The 25,288-nt window shown below is 38.0% G+C and overlaps 1 protein-coding gene across 3 annotated transcripts; it reads right to left on the bottom strand.

Moving 5' to 3' along the window:
• Positions 1 to 36: 36 nt before the first annotated feature.
• LOC147225989 (guanine nucleotide-binding protein subunit beta-4) lies at positions 37 to 24,055 on the bottom strand. 3 transcript variants are annotated; one of them, XM_086161653.1, is made up of 12 exons: positions 23,885 to 24,055; positions 18,614 to 18,712; positions 12,359 to 12,605; positions 12,078 to 12,116; positions 10,914 to 11,020; positions 10,349 to 10,363; positions 9,244 to 9,307; positions 8,359 to 8,521; positions 8,129 to 8,195; positions 7,764 to 7,965; positions 6,297 to 6,513; positions 37 to 4,167 (listed from the first exon to the last, which is right to left on the bottom strand). In XM_086161653.1, the coding sequence occupies exons 3-12, from the start codon at positions 12,413 to 12,415 to the stop codon at positions 4,061 to 4,063; spliced, it is 1,038 nt and encodes a 345-aa protein (XP_086017779.1). In that variant the 5' UTR covers positions 12,416 to 12,605; positions 18,614 to 18,712; positions 23,885 to 24,055; the 3' UTR covers positions 37 to 4,060. The 3 variants fall into 3 exon arrangements, with proteins under 3 accessions (XP_086017779.1, XP_086017780.1, XP_086017778.1); XM_086161654.1 differs by lacking the exon at positions 10,349 to 10,363 and having other exon boundaries at positions 23,885 to 24,053; XM_086161652.1 differs by lacking the exon at positions 23,885 to 24,055 and having other exon boundaries at positions 18,614 to 18,850.
• Positions 24,056 to 25,288: the final 1,233 nt, after the last annotated feature.

Here is a 25,288-nt window from a genome sequence, read left to right as displayed (position 1 = left end):
GCATTTTTAACAAAACAAGCTGTCCAAAATGTACCATTCTTGGTTAAAAGCTTTTTTTATTGGTTACAATAACTCATGGCAACATATCTGTATCACCAAGCCACTGTACAAATACAAAAAAAAGTCTGGTGTGAAAAAGACTATAAAATTATTCCATAACAAGTGATTATAATTTCACACAGTAGAACTGTAAGAGAATTATGTCACCAAGTCCCTGGTCATTACTGGCTTATAATGTGAAACAATAAATAAGTGGAATAAAAACATTTTTTTTAATAATTCCCAACAGTACGTTGTAAAGTCAAAAGGGCAGTGGGTCAATTTGTGATGGTGCAGTTGTGGTAAAAAGATGTGACCGATTCATGCAGTGTGTTGTCACTTTATTATCTATTGAGTTTGAAAGTCTAAAGGAAACTGAGAAATTCTGCATGTTAGGATTGTGCAAATACAGTCTTCAAACACTGCATGAACAGTGGCACTTTTACGTCTGCTCTTTAAAGTTCCATATTGGCACTGAAGGCAAAAAAAAAACTACTGCCAAACATGAATATACTATAACAATTAAATCACAGATTCAGGTTCTGGTGCTTCATAAAATATCAGTATTTTCTAACATCAAACAAGCAAATTCAACAACTCTATATTAGATGTGTAGTTCTGGAAAATGCAAGTGTGGGGAGAAAAAAAAAAAAAAAAGGTCAAGCACCTTTTATATTGGTGTTAAGTGCGCAGGCACATCGATTTCGGTTCCAAGCAGATGATACTGCTAAAAAACAGCAATGGCACGGTCGCTTGCTGAAGATAACTGCCAGTGATATAAATGATCCCTTTTTCCGGTGTTAAGGACTAAGGTGAACTTTCTTCAAAGTTTCACACAACTTGTGGTGAGATGAATGTGAAACCAGGTGATTTAAAGGACATAGTTTGACATTCAAGGACATGTGCTCACTGGCTGTTTGGCAGCAAAAGGAGCTGGAGATGAGAGGCATGATAACGCAGGAAAAAGCACAATGCGCCAAATGACAGAAGCAGGTTGACTTACTTTAGCTCAGCACAACCATTCCACCTGCTTTGAATTGTTTGTTTCCATTTTACAATGAACTTTTGACGAGTGAAAAATAAAGTTAAATCCATATGCAATAAAGCCTGCCCATCAGATTCTTCATACAAAGGGGCTTAGTAATTCACTGTTTGATCACTTGTAGGATTTGATTAAACAGATTTGTTCTTTTGCCATGCTTGTTATACCATGATATATCAATCAACTTGTAAGCGAGGCCTTGATAAACCTGAATTGGCATTAGATTTCCCAAAATGTCAAACTATTCCTTTGTTTAATGTCAATTATTTTGTTGCTTCTTTGTGGAGACACAAGACAGTCCTTAGCATCAAAGAAGTCTTACAAGTTAATTAAGAAAAAAAAAACATTTTCAGGCATAAGTCAATAGCCTGCGAGTAAAAGTAGATACTGAAGTCATGGAGAAGGCTGGCACTGGATTTTTGTTTTGTTAGTTTTGTTGATTTTCTTTTGTCACATTGACTAGCATTCAGTTCACAGCTCAGGGTCTGTGGATAACATTGGCACAAATGAGAAAATTAACTATAGGCTATCCACATACAATCACCCATCCCTTACCCCCCCCCCCCCCCCCCCCACACACACACACACCTCAAAACTGATATGCAACACATATCACACCATACACGCCTCACAAAAAATTCTCAGGCTAAAAATTAACAGTTATTTTGAACATTACTGAAATTAATTCATTGATGAAAAAGCTTGATAGAAGCGTCTAAATCTTTAACAAAGGTCACTACCGAATCACTGAATGCAAGAGGTTTCATTGATAGCAGATTGAACCTTAATAAATACTACAAACTGTATGTTAGTAGTAGAAATCAGAATTATAGAAAAAGTGATGTTAAAAATTTACGGTACGGAAATGCGTGAAGTCACGGCCATTTGCTGTAAGCATGCAATATAGTGTTAACTAGTGTAAGAATGTGCTTCGACTGGGGAGAAAAAGGGGGGGTTCCACTGATCATCAGGTATGAAGGAACCTGTAGAAGAATGCAATTAATTGGTTGATACTAGTTTTACCTTCTGCTATAAATGGCATTGTAAGGCAGAACGGAGCCGTAAAAGTGCCGCCTCTTACACAATTCCTCCTAATCCAGCCCGTTTGTCTCATATGTTGTGTATTTTCAACAGGCACCTGAGACAGCTGATGGGTAGGTCCAACTCAACTCACACACATCATGTGTGGTTCTTTTAAAATCAAGTCTTTAGAAGAGCAAAGATGGAAGGTGCATGTAAAGAAACAATCAGAATACCACTGCTGTGGGTAAATAAGTCACATGTGCTTGATGGTTTACATTGTTACAACAGTTTGTGAATGCATCTCTAGCTCTCCTCTAAGAGTACATGTCTGTCTACCACGTGCACTTTCTTCACAAGTAACATTTAACAGTTTAAAAGTTGGTTTGTGGGGGGAGACTAAAGTCAATGAGTGTTAAATCTTACAAACAAAAAAAAATCCCCACATTGTTACAGGAGGGCTGTGGCACAGGTGTAACTTTGGGGTGTCATGATTTTACGGTCATGCACTCACTTGGTTCACACTTTTTTTTTTTTTTATGAAACAAAAAAGAACTTGATCCTTCAGTTTTAAACTCCAAAACTTTGACATGACAAGGTGATCTGTTTCACTCATTGGTTCTTCTTTGATCTGCAAGTCAGTGCAATCCTTTTATTGTCCTGCTATGAAGCCGTTGCTCCTTTCAAATCCTGAAATTGCATCCAGAAGCCACTTGCAGGACAACCAGACTGAATGCCCATGTTCTCTGTAACTTTAAATGGTCATTTCATGGAGGATGACAGTCAATTCTACAGGCCACCAAAATATTTTGATGCAAAACCTCCAATTAGAGCCATTACTGGCTTATCAAACATTTCTCATGCTTGACTGATGTCCTCCAAATGTAATCAGTGGATTTGAAATCATGATCCCCTCACCTGAGGGCCATCAGGTAGCCACTGACCATGTTTACGTTTCTATTTTAACCCACCATTCATTGGGTTTGACTTTTGAACTACAGGTCTAGTATCGGCTAATGCAACGTCAACCATCCCTTATCTTGATTTGGAAGCTTTGACTCTACGAATAACAAGGTACAGGCGTCCTTGTGAAGGAACACAGTGGTCAAGAATGCCAGGGGTTGTTTTCTTAAAACCCGAAAATAATCCTACTGATTATTCACATGCTTAGCTTCAGGATGTTTGAGTTGCGCCTACTACCTGGGAAATGTAGCACAAACATACGGACACAAAATGAATCAGGAAAGCAGGTCAACCCCCCCACCACCACCACCACCACCTTAAATGAATAATTTTGCTGTTTGTGATATCTATGATGTTGGTCGATTTAACATGACTTATTCAGCTGATACAAGAGGCTGTAGGTCCTAACTGTGTGTTGACGTGAGTATGTACATTTGAAATTTTAACACATCTCCAATATCTTAAAAACTCAAGGGTGGGGAAGTTAACTACAAAAATATATACATATACATTATATATGCATATATTATGCATATATACACACATAATGCTATACATATATACTGTATTTATATATACATTTACATATTACATGCCGACATTAGTCAGGGTAACAGATGATTTTGATCAACCCCTAGAAGAAAGCTAGCAAAATGGACAAATCTCCCTTTTCCTTCAGTTTTTCCAAGCTCTACTTTTTTTCTTACTTTAATTGGATTAGACTCTGGAGACAGTTCTTATTTTGGTTGTGGTGTAATAGCAAGGTAAAAAATAAAAATGAAACATACTTGGCAACCTAGACAAATTTTGTACTTTCTAACAAGTGGGTGGGTCTCCAGTAGAAGGATGAGGGCAGGGGTGAGATATGAGGATTTGGTCTGACACAGTGTTACCCCCTCAGGTCCACTCCAGCAGATGCGTCAGAATACGTTAGGAGGGGGCTTGCGGGGAGGACATTGGTGGGCAGTGATTAAGTAAAACCAGGAAGAGGTTAGTTCAGTTCCAGATCCGGAGGAAACTGTCCCAGGAGCCAGTGGCCACAGCCATGCCATCCTCTGTCACTCCTAAGCAGCTCACTCTGTTGTCGTGGCCTGCAAGCACACCTGGACACCAAATAGAGAGAGTCAAAATTTGAACATGTCAGAACTCCAGGAAAGAGAAGGTGAAAAGTAACTTCAAATCATCCTTTGCAATTGTTCCACTGTGCAGAATTACACATTTTACCACACACACACACACAGTTACAAATAATAGCAGTGTTATATACATACAGTACATATATACATACGGTTGCGTTCAAAAAAATAGTTTTTTTTTTTTTTTTTTAAATGTGAGCCTCAAAATCCTTATATATTTTTATTTCCATTCATTGGGAACACTGCGCATTAAATTTTACATCAAAAAATGAAGAAAAAAAAGTTTCTATATTTTACTCACTTTTCAGAAAATGAAGGAAAAATTATATTGGGGTGTTAAAAAAAATAGCAGTGTCTACATTTTTACCATACTTGCTCAATTGAAAAAAAAAAAAAAAAAACTCAAGATTTAGCATTCCTGTCAATCACTAAACTAATATTTAGTTGTATAACCAGTGTTTTTGAGAACTTCTTATCTGTGGTGCATGCAGTCGATGAACTTCTGGCACCTGTAAACAGGTATTACGGCCCAGGATGATTTGACAACCTTCCACAATTCCTCTGTATTACTTGGTTTTGCCACAGTAACCGCATTTTTTGTCACCCCACAAGTTTTCACCACAACGTCCAGAGATTGGGCTGGCAACTCCATAATCTTAATTTTGTTGGTCTGGGACCAAGATGCTGCTCGCTTAGCGTTGTGTTTGGGGTCGTTGTCTTGTTGAAACACCAATTTCAAGGGCATTACCTCTTAAGCATGATATTTCAAGTATTTTGATAGAAGCCAATTGATACATGATCCCTAGTATGCGATAAATAGGCCCGACACCATTGTAAGAGAAACAGCCCAATATCATGATGCTTGCACCACCATGCTTCACAGACTTCAGAGTGTACTGTGGTTTGAATTCAGTGTTTAGGGGTCATCTGACAAACTGTGGCCCTTGGATCCAAAAAGAACGATCAGTCATCAGTACACAAAATATTTCTCCGTTTGTCTTTAGGCTAGTTGAAATGTTCTTTTGCAAATTGGATCCTCTTCAGCACATCTTTTTTTTTTTTTCTAACCAGTGGGACTTTTGGGGGGGGGTTCTTGCCGATAAATTAGCCTCACACAAGCGTCTTCTAATTGTCACAGTTCTCAGGTAACTTCAGACCGTCTCTGGTCTCCCTGGAGATCATTGGCTGAGTCTTTGCCATTCTGGCTATTATTCGATCCTCTCAAATGTAAGCCTTCCGTTTTCTTCCACGTCTCTCTGGTTTGGCTTTCCATTTTAAATCATTGAAGATAATTTTAGCTGAGCAGCCTATCATTTTCTGCACTTCTTTATATATTTTCCCCTCTCCAATCGACATTTTAATTAAAAGCGCTGTTCTTCTGAACAATGTCTGGCACGAACCATCTTTCTCATGTTTTCAGAAAGAATTGCATGTACAACATGTGTTGGCTTCATCCTTAAATAAGAGCCACCTGAATGACACCTGTTTCTTCACATAATGATTGACCTCACTGCTATTATTTTGAAAGCCTCCCTTTCAATTACACAGACTCAGGAGCATTCATATCATGAGTGTTGGGTCTGTTGCTTTCTCTGACTCTACTACACCTACTGGTAAATTATTTGCCATATAATAATATGATTTATACCAAAAACAGTGATTGATCAGGTTAGTCATGTTGGACTGCTACTGATGTGAAGACACACACACGCACGCACGCACGCACGCACACACACACACACCTTGTTTTTTGTAAAGGGTCTTTTAGAAAGGTGGTTATGAGGGACATCGATCGCTCTATCATCAACTGTCCTGCCAGTTCAGGAAATTACTTATTCTCTTACCATCTTAATCTTTAGATCACAAACACACCATATCACACCGACAGTAAAATGCTTCATGTCATTAATATGCAATCAGGTTTAAAGACCTCAGCCTCACTTCGAAAGAACTGCGACGATATAACGTAGAAATAAGATAACATAAAACTATTGTAACGTTTGGGATGATGCGGAGGTTAGACTTCATGCGTCTGTCACCTAAAAGGACAAGACAGAAAACAAAAATGAAATAACTGCGGTCCAGGCTGCATTTACCTGCACGCTCGCCTTTCAGAGTGTCCCAGACATTGCAGTTGAAGTCATCATAGCCAGCGAGGAGCAGACGGCCACTTTTGGAGAAAGCCACAGATGTTATGCCGCAGATGATGTTGTCATGGCTGTACATCATCAGCTCCTGGTCGGCACGCAGGTCAAACAGCCTGCAGGTGGCATCGTCTGAGCCTGTGCCAAAAGCATTTCCATTGGGGAAAAACTGCAACATGGGAGAATACAGCTGGTTAGTAAAATCTAACAAGTGATACTTCAAAAGAATAGAGTTCTACATTTCTATCAATTTCTGTAGCAAGACCAATTTCAGTTACCTAGAAGGAAATTTGCGAGCGATTTAAAAGCAAGACATGTTTTAATTATATTAATCAGCATTTGGATCTTGATTCTAGAATGTTTGCTTAACAGGAAGAAAAAAATAGCATAAAAGACCAAACTGATTAATATATTAGGCACTAGGTTAAAAATCTGTAAATGGTAACATGGCCTTTTGAAGAACAGTCAGTCATAATATATTTGCACTCTTTAATCCTGTCCAACTTTTTAACAGTAACCCAGGTTAACCTAAACTCACAATTAACGATGTACATTGTAAATGAGATTCACTAAATGTATCATATCTCACAGATTCTAAGGTAAGAATTATCATTCCAATGTTTTGCCCCAGATGTTTGACAAAGGGAGAATAAGTACAGTCAAAAAGGACCCTTGTTCTCGTCTCTCAGTTTCAAATATTCACATTATACAGGTTATCTAATATGTTGAGCCACGCAAAAGGAAACAGATAGCTTGGGATAAGAACATTGGAAAAGTAACAGATAAGGAATGAAACAAAGCAACGAGAACTATTAACAATATCCAACAAGCTGAAAATTGAGGCTGTATAAGAGAATATGGATACTAAATAATCTGCAAATGAGACATACAGGCCAAAGACCTAATGAGTAATCTTCTGTGGGTTTTTTCCAAAATGACCCAAAAAAGGCGGACATCACAGTTTAACTCTGCAGCTTTGAAAACAGATAAAAAAAGTTGGAAATTACAGATAATGTGGAATAAATTCAATTTTAAAAACACTAACTCAACTCCAGCTGAAAAAAGTGTGTCCCTGCCTTAAAGACATGAAAAGTTAAGACAGTAAAATGCTGACAGTTTACTGCAAATGTTTTGAAAATGTATAGCTAGGTAAGAATAGTTTGAATACTTGGCTATAATTTAGATAAGAAGTTTATGAGGCTGAATGACTATGTGTACATTAGAATTTCACCAAAATTACACTGACTGCGAACATGCATTGGAGGATAAAAAATGTGGTTCCATGTTTCCTTGTCATGTAAATGAGGAGTTTTTGATAAAAAAAGATAATCGCTTTGTGCAATATGTGTGGTACAGAAATAGGAGTTACTGTACGTGTATGTGTGTTTGTATGTGAGAGACTGAAGATCTGGCACTCACGCTGACAGCATTGATGTCGGACACATGGCCAGTAAAAGATTGCCTGCACATGCCATCACGAATGTCCCACAGCTTGGAAGTGGCATCACAAGCTCCGGAGACAAAGGTCTTATAATCTGGGCTCAGAGACAAGCTCATCACATCACCTGTGTGACCAGTGAAAGCAGTGGCCTGCTGGCCGGTCTCTATGTCCCACAATGCACTACAAGAGAAGATAAATGTCATGTAGGCATAGCTGCAGTTCTAGCCATACGACAATAATCCCTCCCCCCAAAAAAAAATGTATCCACATGCAACAAATGAAAGAAACTCTTTCAGTTCAGGTCAATTGTGCAGAAACTTGGAAACATGGAAGTAGTTCTCACCAGGTGGTGTCTCCAGAGCTGGTTAGGATCTGGTTGTCATCCAAGAAGCGACAGCAGGATAAATAACCTAGAGATTGAATGAGAAGAAGTTCATCATGCAGCTTTGCCCTGTGCCAGATTTGGTGTCATCACTTGAATTAACAGACACTCTGGTTCTGCAAGAGCCTCAGAAGTTCAGTCGTGTAATTAAACAGAAACAAATGTAAAGAATATTAACATTCCAAAACTACCTGTGTGTCCAGGAAGCTCTCTGGTGACGCGCACGTTGCCCTCCCTGGTCTTCAGGCTGTATATAGAGCAAATGTTGTCCAGGCCTCCGCAGGCCACATAGTTCCCAGAGGGGGCATAGGCGCATGTCATCACCCACGAAGAGCGCAGAGGGATGGCATGCATCTGAGGATGAAGAGCAATAGAAGCGCAGAAACAATTAAAATTGATGGTTGGGCTGCATATTTCAGACTGGTAAGGATGAATTACTTAATTTCTCAGTTACAGTTGCACAAAGATGGCATAATTAATGTGGCCTTAAATTACAGCAATCGTAATAATAAAAGTTCTCATTAGAAAAGGGCATATGAGGTCTCCTACCACATATTGTTACACATGTCCTATATTAACCTTTAGACAGACAGAAAAAGCATTGTGTGACTGTTTTCCATGATGTTTCTGAATCCGGCAACATAAATGATAAATGAGTCATAAATGAGTCATTATCCATATATAACCAGCCATATTCATTTTGCATATCAAATTCCAGGCAACCAGAAAGCTGACACCGAAGAAATCTCCGATACAACTGAGATTTTATGGGACATAAGCTAGAAAAAAAAAAATTTTCAACCTTACTGTTTGAGGGGAGTACAAATTTTCAACTACTTGTAATGTGAAAGATTGTATTAAAATATTGTTTATTGTTATTTGCACAGTAAGGAAATGTGTTTCCTGTTCAATGACAAATTTGGAAGCATCTCAGTAGTCCCACACAAGAGAGCAGAGTGAGTGAAACAACAAGAAGCAGCATATAGCGGTTCCCTTCTACACATATTGAAAATACTGTTGAGGTGAATTAAATGCAAATGCAATGTGGCTCTGACACAGATTTCCAGTATTCTTGCCTTGTTTGTTGTGTAGCTGTCCCAGATGATTAGCTTTCCATCTTGCGAGGCACTGACTAGAAGCCTGGAGAAAAGTCAGAAAAAACTGAAAGCCAACATAATCTCCAAACCATGCACCCTGTTTTTTTAAAAGCAATGAGCTTCAGCCAACGAAAAGACAACTACGATATACTGCGTCTGGGGTACCAGTGGCCTGTTGAAAAGTACTCAGTGGAAAGTGAAGGGGGGAGGGGGTGAGGAACCACGAGAAAGAGGCTGGGGTGTAGCTGCAGGAAGGGACAACAAGAGAGGAGTTTGAGATAGAAACGGTGAACATCAGCAAGACAGATGCAGTAAAGCCCCAACTGTATGTTTCTGTCTCTTAGGACAGGAAGTGGTTAGCTGGTTTTACACTACAATCAGAATAGAGGCACTTCTCACAAATGTCAGTAGCTGTGTACAAAATAAACAATGAGCTCTTGCAGGGTCACCCAGAGGGTGATTGACACTTTCATATTTCAACACCCACAGCTGAATAATAAGCACTGAATTACCTACACTTATCAGCTACAGTTAATAGACATTTAACTGATGAAGGAGAAGTGTGTCAAAAAATGAAATGGTCAAAATTTTGATGATTTCTAATTTCGTCCTACTGTTGGATGAACACTGTATTAAAAAAAAAAGGCTTCAATGTATTTTTTACAAACAAGAATTAGAGTATCAGAATTAAAAAAAAAAAAAAAATGTGACTACAGCAAAATATATTATTATTATTATTATCATTATTATTATTATTATTATCATTATATTTAAATATCTCATGTCACACATTTATGTTTGTTGACACCCAGTTCATAGGTAGACACATTTAAATACGGTTCAATCGGGGCAGAAATTTAGTCAATACTCAAGTTCTTGGAAAAACACGAGTGTTTACGAACTGCATCTTTGGAGAAATATTAAATAAGCTGTGGATGCTTCAGTGTGGGTCTCAAGCACTAAGACAGATGTAGTAGTGGATGTGTCAGTAGTTACAGTCATTTATGGTGGTATTAGTCATATTAGTAAAGAAGTAGTAGTAGCAATTAATAGTAGTAATACAAGTAGTAACATAGCCCCACACCTGGGACTGCAGTCACTGCCCCAGTGCATTGCATTGGGAGACAGATGGACAAAGAGAGATAAAAACATTCATTAAACACAGCTTTAATACCAGTGACAGATGCTTAACTCCCCACCATGAGTGCAGTAACAAAATCATTTCCATACAAACCAAACAGGGTGCTATTCTACTGCAATCAATACTGACAGCATTGGAAGAAATATTTTGCACTTTTTTGCATCACTCATCATGCAAAAATTTAAGAAATAATATCTTGAAAAAAAAATACCAACATCATAATTGTTTTTCTTATCAGTTGAAAAAAATCCTCTTTGCTGACACTTTGCCTGTTCATTTATATATATACCTTAACAGTGTTACCTTGTTACCATCCCGAAGTAAGTGAGCCAAAAAAGTCAGAATTTTACAAGAGGAAAAGCAAATTAGGGCAGATTTCAAGTTCAAGTTTTTCAAGATCGAAGTCTCAATATGGTGAACATTCTATTTACTATTAAATTCTAATATATTTCCATTATAAATGTATTGATGGTAGAGTTTCATGTGCTACATTTTACTGTGACACTACCTGGAGTCACTCCCCCAGTGCATTGCATAGATCTTGGCCAAGTGGCCCCTGAGAGTGCGTCGCGTCCGCATCTGTATCCGGCCCACTGAGTCTAGACCAGCTGTGATCTGCCAAAACACAGGAAGGACAGTCAGCGGCGGAACTTCGTGAGGATGTTTGCACACATGAAGTTATGAGCAATAACCCACACCACTGGAAACGACATGAAACTGCAAAAATATAAAAGAAAAAGGTATCGTATACATACAACACAGATCGACAACAAGCACAGAAACAATGGCAACTCTTGTGAAATATTTAAGCGGATTCAGCAACAGTGTGAGAAAATGGCGATTTCTCTTTTTGAGATTGAAGTCCTTTGTAGTTTGATCACGCACATTAGCATCTTATACATAAACACAGTATATTTTATAAACCAGGGAAATTAAAAAAAAAACTCCCAAACTTTTTTCCTTGGAGTCCCACAACTTGGGGCTCTTTTACACAGCACAGTAATATTATGCCTCTGTCAAGTATGGGAATGAAGGAGTCAGACAAAATCTGAACTTTCAACAAAAGAAATGCCAGTGCCATACCGTTGTAATCATCATCATCAGTGATATATGGCAATGTGTAGCAACCTATTGAAATGAGAAATGCTGCTTGTTTAAATGTTATATTCTGGATGTCTAGTATATTGTATAAATTCAAGCCCTGAGATTGCAACTCACTAGTTTCTTTTGCTCTATGTGAAAAGAAAAGCATTACAATTAGAGTGTCACTTTACAACAGCTGCAGAATATCATCGGAATGGAGACATAAGAAAAGCACCATTTAATTTCTCATAAATGCACTCAAAAGTATTTTTGTGTGACTTTGTACAGGTTTTTGAAAGTGTCTTTGTGTAAATTAGATTTGATTAGATTAAACTTTATTGTCATTACATATGTACAATTACAGGGCAAGCAAATGTTGTTTAGCATCTAACCAGAAGGGCAAAAGAGGTGCAGGTGCAGATATAATAATTAACAATATGTACATGGTATATTGAGGTCAACTATATGTTCCATATCCACTAAGTTTCATTTTTCTAAACCCCTGTGCACATTAGGGAACTTCAGACCTAATTCGGACATAATAGGTAATTTTCTAATTACGATTCAAATTTTGTATACCGCCTCTCACCTGTGACAGAGTGGAGTCACTGCATGCTTTTCTTGCATCCTGAAAAACGAAACAAAAAACAGGGTTGAAAAAAAAAAAGACTTCAAACTCTATTATCTCATCACAGAATTTGAACATTCTGACGAAAAAAATGACTGACTATCAAGTTATATATGCAAACTGCAGAATCTCATTTGGACCTGTATGAGTCACAGTGCGAGTGAGCAGACAGTGGGTCTCCTGTGACGCACGTATATACACAAAGTGTCAAGCAAGCACGTGTGCACAGAATGCTTCCTTACCCGGATCTGATTGCGTAGTTGCTCGGCTTCCTGCCGCAACTGCTCCAGCTCACTCATTGTCCCTAAGCTATGTTCAGGCCTCCCTCGGCTCAAAATACTGATTGGGCTGGGCAACAAACGTGGCTGCACACACACACACGTACATGCACACGCACACACTCACTCAATCACACACACACACACACACACATGCGCGCACGCACACACTCAGGCGCACACGCACGCACACACACACACCAGCTGACACCTGTAAGAAAGAGACAGAAATACTATGAGCAAACAGACAGAGAGAAGGATGGAAGCTGGGAATACTTCCAAACAAACATAGGTATCCTGTTTGGGTTCAGATTAAAGAGGTGGTTGCAGTAAAGGGTATGGCTAGATGAAGGCCTGGAGGGGAATCTGGCTCTTCAAACAACCACAGCCTGGTTCAAAAGGCCATCTCAGCCAGGCTCTGACCTTTCTTGACTCAATCAGCCTTTTGTGTTGTTGCATTGTGCCATTTACTTCACCAGGCCAAAATAACTTCGAACATCAACGTCTGTGTGTGAGTTTACTGTGGGACGTCTCATTAGCAAGGTTTGTAAATTAAAGAACATGAATAAGAGTAAATAATAACACACATGCACATATATTTTACTTAAGTGTTTGTATGCCAGCCTTTAAATTACTGTGCATGTGGGGCATCCGTATTAGCATGTGTCTTCATATGAGTAAGTTGTCTCTTTCTCCACCCCTGAGACCCTGAATGTGGGTCACATAGCACTTAGACACTCCTCAGAAATGTTCTCTAGGCTGATTTACAGTCAGCTGTCCTGAAGTCTAACCTGTAGAGATTAAATTTTCAGTTCCATTTTCTATAATTCAACAATTATACCGAGTCAAACCCTTCCCTTTCGCAGCGAATCATGATAATCTTAAAAAGGAGGATGTTGGCAGTTGGTCCTTTGGTAAAGGCTTCAAAATCCTTGTGTGAATGTCCCTTACAGTCTTAAGAAAAAAAAAAAAACATTTACAGAACAAACCTACATAAGGCAGTAAAAGAAAAATGATACTACTTGCAGTTCCTTTAAAAGGACATTAGATGATCACACATATACAAAGCTGTATACCTAGATATACAGTTAAATTGGTTTGGTCCAATATGGCTGTTATTGTGATAAGATATTGGGCTCAATGTGGACTGTTGTCTTGGCAAAAGAGGTCTTTGACAGTAATAAGGCATTGGGGAGATAGAGCATTGCAATGCTTTCAGCTGGTCATGTGTGATGACACTCTTATGGCTGACGCAACCCCACCGAAGACAGACTCTGAGTGTCGCTTGTGTTGTGACAGAGCTCAATGACTGCCATAACATTGTTGGACTGTATGACCCTAATATCTTTACATCACACAGTTTGGACAGTATTACCTACACAAAATAAAAAAATAGATAAATAGATAAATAAATAAATAAATAAATAAATGGAGCCAGAGGCCTAAAGATACAGGTTCCAATGAAGCACAAAAGGGGTTCGAAATAATAAATCAACCAATTTATGGTATGGGTGAGCTTTCCCATTTTAAAACTCGTAAAAACTGGTGTCTGATTTTAAGCCAGATAATTGCTTAAAATAAACACAAAAAATGACATTTCTCACAATTTCAATGTTGAATTACAGTGCAGTCAAAACAGCCAAATGACAATGTCTTATAGACAAATTGTGTCTCAAACAGAGTTGTTTTACTCATGCTTTTATCATTTCATCTTGTAAACCTATATTGAATGTGTACATCCTTGTGTCTGCCTTCCATTTGTAGGATTTTGTTTGGTCAAGCAATCAACTGTCCATCCCAAAAAAATCAAATAACTAGCTATCAAAGACTGTCTAAAGTGCAAGAAAATGTAGATGGAGCAGAAAATTTGGTGTGCCTTCAAGACTAATTTTTTCATATATCAGAAATATCCCTGAGTATTAGTAAATCTGATTTCTGCAAGAGCCTGATGACAGGTGATGAAATAATGGCAAAAGAGAATCAAAATTCTACTAATATTTAAACATTTCAATTACTTCACGGCCATGTTTCTTATTTTAATAAGCCTTGCATTAACTGAAAGCGTTCATCAACATTCGTATTTTAAATTTTGCAAGATAAGAAAAATTAAACAGAAAAAGGGAAACCATCAATCATAAGACTGAAGATGATATATGATAGTGTCTAATGCAAGAAATGCAGTTTTAACATTTGATATAAAAAACAAAATTAGGAATATATTCCCAGCACACTTGGATTCTCAACTCATTTTCATTAAAGAAAAAAAAAAATCACTGTGAGATCATTGCTAAAATCCAAATTAAGGGCATTGTCAACAAAAGGCCACAGAGGTTCATCATCTCATAAGGGATCTTGATCACAATATCAATGTTGTTTTGTCCAAAGAGAGGTGAATTAATAATGTACAAAAATAAACTGACATCTGACATTCTCTAAAACGCATTTTGTTAGGGAAACCTTCTGCTTATTTTGGTCATGTATACTGGTTATGTGAGCAGCAGGAGGTACAGGCAGGGCAGCTGGACCCAGACTGGCAGCGTTGATGAAGCCACAGGGGCCCATCAGCATCAAGCTGTCAGGACATTGAGGAATTAACATTATCAGCAGCCAGGTCTGAAGTCAGTCTTGTACCCAAGCACACCAAGAGCACTTCATGCTGATGTTATGCCAATTTAGAGCAACATTGTATTGCTGTTACAACTACATTTTCTATGGTTCAAGATTTCTTTCCAATTTGTAACTGATATAATTGTAGAATGTTCAGCTCCATACTGGCTTAAATGTATACAAATAAACCAGATGATTAAAAGGAAGACCCCTGAGTGCAGGAAAAGCGGTATAGATAGATATACATGACTTGAGTGTAAAAGATTTAGACCATATTTAGTCCATATTTTGTTTCTTGCACTATCTATTGTCTTTTTTAAATTATTTATCCTATAGCCAGAAACCATTGACATTTACAGCACTATTTAATTGTTTTATCTATTTGCATACATGCAATCACAGGTGTGCTTTCTGTTATTGTATTTATTCTAACCAATAACTTTTTTTAAATTTCTTTAAAGTAGTTTGCAATCAATCATTAAAAAAAAAATCAAATGGTGTGACTGCAACATTCTTTTTATTGAAACTACTAAACTATCCTTTCGAAATATTATCACTTGTGTCAAGTCCAAATGCTTGTCTCAGAAACCCACTTAAGTTCACTATTTGATGGAAGTGGAACTGTCTATGTTAAAGCACTTTGCAAGATTGAGGCAGATGAGTAGCAGCAACCATGGCAAAGCATCTTGTGAGGGTTACCCCTACAAAGAGAGCCTAGAGCCTTGAGTTTTGCACTATTTTGTGACAGATACCTGGAACAATATACATACAATTCATGTTGGATGGATGCAGATGGAAAGCTGAGAGCATGCCAATTTGAGGTAAGCATAAATATTGTATTATTCAAACGACACACGTTTAAGTATATTGACAACATATACTGTTGCACTGATGTTGGATTTCACTCTATCCTTGGGTCACCTGTTCTAATTAGTCTGTGTGGGCCTGGATTAAGCCAGGTTGTCCCTTATCTCTCTTTACACTGATGTTTCATAGATATGACCAGGATGGGTCTTTGTTAATAGATCCTTTTATATATTTCATTGTGCATGTTCATGTTTCTAAACCCAAAAAGCACCTGGTGATCCACTGTATGGTCATTCTGCCTATGCACAAGCCATATAACTTAGTCCTCTTGGAATTTGATTTATATTTTGCTTAATCTTAACAGAAAATTTAACTTTCATTTTATTCTAAATCAAGTTGAAGCCTATAGGATGGCTTTACCAGTTGCAATCTTAGCAGATTAAGCAATCACAGGAAGGAAGAAATAGATGATGGTTTATCAGCAAGGTGAGGCCATGTCTCCTCTCTCTCCTCAGAGTACCCGTTAAATTTCTTAGCTCACTGAAAGCTTGAGGGATTCTTTTTCTTTTCTTAAAATTTTACATATAACCTCCTGAAGGCAGACAGGAACTGAATTCATTTGAAAACAAATGCCCTACTTTGTACACAGGTAAAGCTACACCTACATTGGGCCCTTATATAATTACTACTCATTGTGCAACCATAAAAAAATTGAGAAAAAGCTACAACATTTTCCAGATACCGCTTAAATGACTACAGTATGTCTGAGAGACATTTTATTCTGAATAGTATTTTAAAAAGTGACAGGCTTAGGCAGTCTGTTTACATGCCACTCCTCCACTGTGGAATGCCAGAGTCTTGGTGTTATTGCTGAGTATTTAAGGAAAAGGGGATAATGAGGGACAAGGGGGACCAATGTTCAATATTTTTCTTTCATTAAATTTGTGTGATACACTAGGAAAGCTTTACATTTTGAAAAGCAGAGTATCTCCATTGCATAGTACAAATGAGATTATGGATAAAGACTCATGGAAAATTGTCCTGCTGGGCAGAGTTCCTGGGAATTCCCAAACACATACCGACGCACCTGGCAGTCCATATCTCCGACTGAAGCTCGATGGGGGACAATGTTTGAACTCTAAAAGGCCATGGCGGAACATATCTTAATTGTCAAACTGTTTATACAACCTAGTGCCATGGAAGCAAGCTCTACCATGCACTTATCTGATTCAGTAGGATATAAAAGTTGAGAAACTGACATAGTGGCTATAAAATCTCATGTCTACTCAGGTTTAAGCACAAAAAGGGCACTGTGTTGACAGTCAAGGCTCATCTCATAACAAAAGTACTTAAAAGCTTTCCCCTCTGTGAAAACTGCTTTCATTTTCTTTTGGATGATCTACACATGACTAATGTTTGTAATATTTGCCAACCAGTCCTTAAATTCACAAGCTCCAGGAGGCACACTGCAGGCCACATCCACAGAATAATATGTTTGCCCATACTGTGACATAATCTGCTCCAACCAAATGTATTAGAGAGGTGAAACACAATGAAATCACTTGAGAGAATTCTTATCCACTTTGCAGGTGTCTCAACCATGGTATTCCTAAAACACACAACAATCGAACCAACTGGCCTCCATTTGTGCATTGATGTGAACAACAGATAATACAGTTGTACAAAGTACTGCATCAACTGTCAAAGGGAAAGGTGTCTGCAGTAACACAAGATGATCCTAAACCAAAGCTAGAATGTGTCCTCTGTGGATATGCAGTCATTGGCTGGAATATGGTTTCAGCAGTAAGGGTGAAACCATATGGCCCAAATGGTTTTATTTTAAATGTTGTTAATTCAGAGGAATTATCCAATCATAATGAACACAAGTGTGGTTATTATTGTTTATAAATCAGCACTGTAACATTCCACATGTATGCAAGTGTCATGTTATCTTGCCACCAAAACGAGTACATGTTTGAGTAAACATAAGAAAGCCCGGAGGTATTACTTTTCTGCAAAGTATTTCACATGGGATTTCCTTATTTAAATACTGTTTCAGAGTTAGGTGATAGCTTACTGCTATTGTAACGTTGGGCTTGATTTCAGTAATTGCAGACACTGCAAAAAAAACTGCATTTACATATATACACACACACACAACTCAATTTAACAAAAATAGGCAAATAAGAAGTTGTTTGAAACACTAAATAGACAGATTAGCCGCGAATTGCCAAGCAGGGTTATCAAGCTGCAGGAATTGGTTGTTGGTTATTTGCATTAGCCGACTGTTGATACTTAATCGTCAACAACTGCCGAGGCAGGAAATCTTCAACAGGCGCGCGGCGTTCACAACGCACTGCCATGTTCCTGATTTGAAAGGAGTCCAAAAAAAAGAAAAGAAAAAAAGAAGTTTCTCGTACTGTGAGAAACATATAGCACTGTACGGAGGACTCTTCATGGCGAACCGAGTAGAACCGAGTGAAAGTAGGGAGCGTAAAGCGACGGTGCCAGTTGAGTGGGTTTCCTGTTCGAGTGGAGGTTCGTCCCCGCGGCTCTGACAGCCAGCGAGAGACCATGTTCGAGTAGTGGTGGATTGTCAACGGCGGAAAACTCAGATGGAGGGGGAAAAAACAGAAGAGGGAGTAGTATCCTGGAGACAGTCATGTCAAAAGCTACACTGTTGCTCGGGGCTCACGGACATTTTTTCATCAAATCCCCATTATAAACCACTGGAAAGTCCCGCGAGCAAAGCAGGAAATCGCCGAAAATAACAGCCAAAAATATGACAAGACAACACGTTCTTACCTGAATCAAGCTTTCTTTTTGGGGGGGTGGGTGAGCTCTGCCCGTCCGTCCAATCTGTACCACACGGGTCCGGTTTCACAAGAAAACCATGCTCTCCACCTTAGAGAGAAATCGCAAACGGAGCTGTGTTAATTTTAATATAATCTGAGGGAATTAGGAGTCTGCAGCGAAAAGGACTCGTTTCGGATTAGACTAAAAATTTGCTCCAAGCAGACTAATCACCACACCCATGAAAGTGGGAACATGGCAACAGCCTACGCTAAGGGGTGCGCAGTAGGGCATTGTTGATCGGCTCACATTTTTTAACAAATGTAGTAAATTGTGCTATATCAATTTCATTATCTACTGTCACATAAATATTCACCGATAGCTCATCATTTCACTAAACATGTCTATCCTGCTTACTAAAATGTATATAATTTATGTCGTGTACCCTGCTTGAAAAATGGTACCGCCTCTCAACCCATCTCAACAAAAAGGAACCGAATGGGATACAGGAAACAAATATTAAACCTACAAAGCTTGCAAAACAATTTGTACGAATACATATTCATTTGAAAAGACCATTTATTCAAAATGTAAATGACATGAAAAACAAACAAACTAACAAATATTTGCAGTATCCGGAGTCCACATAATTGCATATCAACAATTGTAGGTGCAGATCAGTAAAAGTATAGAAGGCCCCCCTTTCAGCAAACTATATTGAAAATAAAGCCTGCTTTTTTAACTTAACCACTCATCTACAATATCCATAATGTAGCAAGCCAACAGCTAAGATTTTGTCTTTTAGATCATTCTTCACAGATAAAACATTTCTTTATAAGCAATACTTTTTTTCCTGTGCTAAAATATTTGTTGGGCTTCTTATTTTGAGCTGCTTTGAAATCTAAACAGCAAAGCTTAATGAGTTGATGCTTGGTAATGGACATGGGAATGGACGCTTCTCTATTGTTTGAGCAAGAAACTAAATTTACACATGACCAATTTGTGACACTGCCTCTGATTTTTCATTTATATTCTATCTAAATTGTTTACCTATTCTATAACACAACAAATCGTCTTATTTTGCACTATTTACATAATATTTGAATAATCACACTTGTATCATTTATTTATATTATAACATGAAATAATGTGCGACACTTCATGATTTATCGAAGATATTCAATAATTATGACTCAAACATACCTGTTTTAATGTTGAAAAAAGTAAGTTGATTAATTAATTAATTGAAGCCCACAATTTTCTAAATCTTAACTTAATCCTTGATAATACTTTATTTATCCCGATTTGGGAAAGTCAAGGAATGATGGTACACAGAGCGTATCCGGGTTTAAATTTATTACAACACTGATTTACGAAATCTTTCCTAACAAATGGGGGCCTAAATTATAGATTAAGAAATAAACAGCTGATTAATCAATATATGATTACCAAATATAATGTTGGAGACAACGGTGATATGAAGATATCAGTCCCTAAAATATAACTGTTGTTGTTTCTTAAGTATTTAAACAACAACAAACAAAAACAAACAGTGACAACAAAAATAATCTACATTTAAGATCTATTAGATTTGGCTCGCCCCAGGAGATGGGAGTGCCAAGTCTCACCCCTGCAAACCACAGCTGGGCTGCAGCAGGCTCATTGAAAGGGATTTCTTTCCATTAGGACAGGATGAATTTTTAATGGGGCCAATGAAAGAGAGCAGTAGGATTGGCTTTTCCATATCTCTGCAAGAGCTATAATCAATTGAGGGAAGATGAAAGTTTCCCAGCCCTTGGTTTCCTTTTGGAATGGCATGGGGTCAGATTAATTCTAATTGAATTCACACAGCAGCAGTTTAGGTGTGTCAGACCAATTTCCCCTTGCATATTATGCATATCAGGATTAGTAGATAGCCTGTTGGTGCTGCTTTAGTGTCAGCAACACAATGTCTAAGTTTATCTAGTTTTAAAATGACTAACAAAGGCCAGCCTGCAATACATGATCTATATTATCCAAATCTCTGAATTCAACAATTCCAAGCAGATAATGGTTGTTGATTTACAACCACTAATCTATCCTCCTGTATCAGACCTGTGTTAGAGAGCAAACATTTTTCCAAAGTTGCTAGGAGTATAGCATGCTGGTATGTGCAATGATACATTAAGCAAGACATGACAAAAAACCTTGGATGGTATAATTCTGGATCAACCCAAGCTTCTAGTCAGATCATGTTTGAAATTGCTCAACAGTGATTGCACAATCAATAATGCTACTGCAGTGGCTATAATTCAGTTATAGTCATACACATGTTTTATGTAATCAGTTCCAGCATTTCAATTGCACCACAAACATCGCATGCACAAAAATATAAAAAATAAAAAAAGAAATCCAAGGTTTTATGATTTCAGCATGCAGTCTCTAATTTTATTTGCCACCAAAGAATTAAAGTCAGGATGTCCAAAAGCACATCCTTGGTGAAACAGGCTCCTTGGCTTATTGCTTGGCAACCATAAGGGGAGGGAAGGAGCAAATTGACAATATAAAAATAGCACATCAATAGCCTGGTGTCTGAAAAAAAACAGAAAGACACATATATTGGTGAGGTTATAAATAGCACCCAGCAGCCCGAATGTCTATGTTGCACAGTATTACAACTGTATTATTCACTTCATTTGAAACACATTTGCATCAGTGAGTCTAGTGCTGAGTTACAATCAGGCAGCAGGATCAAGTTATTTGAATTTTCGTGTGTTGTTTGTCTTTGAGGAAGCAAAAAAAACAATTTTCTATGTAAATACAGTGTACAAATGTCATAAAACCAAAAAAAGGTTGGTGTTTGTTCAATGTAGTTTTTATCATTATTTCCGTGCCTTATAATGATTTGTTGAAATGCAAAGTGTTTATGGCTTCTTGCTCAATGAGATAGGTAAATTAATTATTACGGTAAGGTAATGTGCACAGGATTCAGTATATTACAGTGAGTGATAGAAATGGGGATTAAAATACTCAATCTGATGATTTGATTTTTTTTTTCCCTATTTGTACTTATTCCATAATGATATAGCTTAGAGGTCGTATGACAAGCTTCAATGTTGTACTCACACCTTTTGTATAACCAATTCACTGACACCAAACAACTCAAAAATCAGCCCAATATGTGGGAGAGAAATCAAGTGGAGATAATGGGACATCAGTCTGAAGTGGTGCCTATTTTTATCTATTCAAGCCCATTTTTTTGCCCACATGTGGCAACAAGTCCCAATGTCCTCCATGTAATACTTCCACTGTATCAAAGTCAATTAAAAGGTGTAGCAACAGTAGAACCTTAAAAGGCTTTATCAGGGCTGTTTTATCCACCAGACATCTCCTGGGGAGGCTGGCCGTTGCCGGGGTAACCCTCACAAATGGCAACTGACGTCAAGAAGGTAGGAGAAATACCAGGGAGAACCAGAGCTTCTATGCATAATGGATTGTTGAAAAAGGGTCCTCTTGAACAGTGCAAAGTGACTTAAAATATGCGCGCCGAGCTGGGCTCACCACTGTGTCTCTGTCTCCCTCTGCAAAATAGATGTTGACAGCTTTAAGGTTTTACTCGCTAACTGGCAAACAGACTTGACTGGCCCAATTGAAATTCGCTGTTCTGTGTGAAAGAGCCATGTCCTCATTGAACATGTGATGGGTTTTGCAGGGATATGATATGTGCTGTAATTGTACGCTGCTTGTAAATCCAAATAGTGGTATGTAATATGAACGGTCTTTGCAAATGGACAGACTGTATATTCTGCTGTTTGAATAAAAGAAGCACATTTTGAAAACATAATGAAATCACAATGCAAAGTCACCTTCTGTGCCTTTTACAGAAACTAGAGAAAGAAATTCAGCAAGTCAGCTGTCACCATTCCCACTACATCTCTTGTTGAACATGCCACAAGTATCCACAATGACATTCAGGCATAGGTTTTCAGAAGTGATCACTTCAGATTGTGTTTGCAAGCAGAGCAACTACTAGCAGTTTACTCTGTCACCCGTGCCAATTTCTTGTCTAATCTCAGTTCTATTGTTGGCCCATGAGAGACTGTCACAGCAGAAGCTTGGTGAAGTGCCCTCATCATTTCTGTGATAATACCTCTCATGTTGTGTTTGAGTCACAGAACTGACAAGCGGGACACCAATGGGGGAGACAGGCTTGATGATGGCAAAGGTCAATAGTTGTTGCCTCCCCAATTATTACACAAGAATGAAAAAACATGCATAGTGTTAAAAGATTGCCAGTTTGGTATGAATGTGTTCACATAAAGATATTCATGCTAATAAATGTAATATTACCTCACTTTCTCCAAACTGACAGTAAATAGCATCACACAAAATACAAATACATACAAAACATATTCTTCTAGACATGGAGCCCATAGTATGGTTTTCAAGTGTCACATGAGATAATTGGTAATGATATGTAAATCAATTATCAAAGTGAAATACAATCAAACTGTCACTTGGGTATGTTACAAAAAAAGACTTCATCTGACCCAACATTAAAAAGTTTCCAAAGACAACACATTTTCCCTGAATGCAACATCTGTCATACCCTTGTTGAAAATGTAAGTGCTGCATTTTCCTCAAATTGTGGTCGATGAAGGCATTTATTAAATGTCAGATAATTAAATAGTGGTGTCAACTTAATACATAAAGTAGGTATGTCTGAAAATTTGCGTCAAGAAACTGCTAAACAGCAAAGAGAAGTGAGACTTTTTATCGTCCAGGGGAATCCCAGACACTTCTGTAAATCCAGGGTGCAACAAGCACCGCAAAGATTAAACCAACAATTTCCTCCCAAAGAAATGATCAGATATTTCATATAGGGAAAATATAAAAGAATGCAAGACATAGTCCAGATAACTCTCATCACTGTCACAAGATTACTGCTGTACTATAAAGACACATTAACTTTATCTTGGCATTTTAAGTGAACTGTAAACCAAGTCCAAACTGTTATTGGCAAATCAGATGTAAAAGACAAAGTTTGATTCCATACATAGATACTACTTAACAAACAACTTAGTTATTTTTGACTACCCATGTCTCTCTATTTTGATCAAACCTTTAACCATAGCAAGAAAAAAAGGAATTTGTTATCTCAGACAAATATTTACATATACATATATATTTGATTTTAATTTCCATTCTGTCAGTAGTTATAGCATGGAAAAATGCAGGGGAAAAACAGGGCAGCAAGCACATCAAAGACATCTAATTGAAAAAAAAAAATTCAAGCAGTCATACCTTATTCAACAGCAGATGAGTAGCAGAGATAATGTGTTTTCTGTGTATGTCCTAAATAGCATGAATTATGGGGCTAACAGTGCGCTGTGGTTTCAGTTCTCCCTTTCAGCTGAGTAGATGCTTCAGTGGGGAGCAGTAAATAGGGAGAAAGGCAGAGCTGGAGTATGAGGTAGAGAGCCACAAAGTGGGAGGGTGAGCATATGGGGTCGTGGTGGATGGCGGATGAAGTAGTATTTCAGTTAAAGAGACAGACTTTATTTTTTAATTTTATTATTGAAATTATTCAAGAAATATGGAAAAGTTAGTTCCTCTATTTGGCAAACATGTAACTGCATCAAACGCCTGAACGCATTGTGGTGCCATTGCATTTGAACTGTCAAGATTAATTTTTCCTTCAAGTAAATTCAAAAAGGACAATATGTATAAGATTCTTAAATGAGACATAACTTTCCATTACTTGCAAAGCCTTAATTATCAACAGTATGATTAGATTATACTTCTTGTTGCACATACGTTTTGGCCAAATCTTAAGGCTCTGGCAGTATATTGGCCCAATTATTGGCCCTGAATTGAAAATATGGGGCTGAACTTAACTTGAGTTATCTATCTGTCGTATGGACTGAATGTGTTCAGATGGTCTAAACTTGGACCAGTGAGGTGGAAAACGTCTGTTTATGGTTTTGCCTGGAGAAGGACCTTGGTTCAGTTCCCACAGGGGGCCTTTCTCTGTTGAGCTTACACGTTCCTCCCATGTCTATGTGGGTTTCACCTGGTTCTACAGTTTCCTCCCACAATCCAAAAACATGCAGGTTTACTGGAATAAATTGGAAAGACTACCCAGCTGTGTAAATGAGAGTGAATGGTGGTCTGTCTCTTAACGTGGCCCTGTGATTGACTGGTCACCAATCCAGGGTGTACCCCGTCTCTCATCAAATGACAGTTGGGATAGGTTCCTGCATCCTGGCAACCCTAAGTGCGGGAAAAGCGGTGGATAATGGATGGATGTGTGAATGAGAGTGAGTAGTTGTAGATCTCTAAATGTGGCCCTGTGATCGACTGGCGACCGATCCAGGGTGTACCCCACCTCTCGCAAAACCATTGCTGGGACAGGCTTCAGCATCCCCGTGACCTTAAGTGCGGGATAAGCAACAGGTAATGAACGAATGGTTTTGCCCTTCAAAGGGCAAGAAATAGCTTGGATTAAATTTATATCAGATGTATAAAACTTTTATGAAAGTCCTGTTTCACGTTTAGATACTACTGGTATCTTATCTGTAAGTTTGAATATTACTGGAATGAGGTTTGATTAGTTTCAAGATTTTGGTGGTGCACTTTGCTACAATTTGCTCTGACAGAAACCTTTCTGTGTTATTTGTATTTTAAAGCTTGTGCAACTTAAACCAT

Source organism: Fistularia commersonii, chromosome 16 (genome assembly GCF_037954325.1).
Source record: "Fistularia commersonii isolate RoL2024-O1a breed Wild chromosome 16, RoL_Fcom_v1.0, whole genome shotgun sequence".
Lineage (NCBI taxonomy): Eukaryota > Metazoa > Chordata > Actinopteri > Syngnathiformes > Fistulariidae > Fistularia > Fistularia commersonii.
Note: the sequence above shows the minus strand (reverse complement) of the source record. Positions and strands in the feature narration are given on the sequence as shown.

Excerpts from the sequence above, each read along its gene's own strand:
- LOC147225989 (XM_086161653.1), bottom strand. The coding sequence starts at position 12,415 with ATGAGTGAGCTGGAGCAGTTGCGGCAGGAAGCCGAGCAACTACGCAAT. Across the intron at positions 11,021-12,077 it reads GTGACTCCACTCTGTCACAG|ATCACAGCTGGTCTAGACTC; the intron begins GTGAGAGGCGGT and ends GTGTTTTGGCAG. Across the intron at positions 8,196-8,358 it reads AGAGCTTCCTGGACACACAG|GTTATTTATCCTGCTGTCGC; the intron begins GTAGTTTTGGAA and ends TTCAATCTCTAG.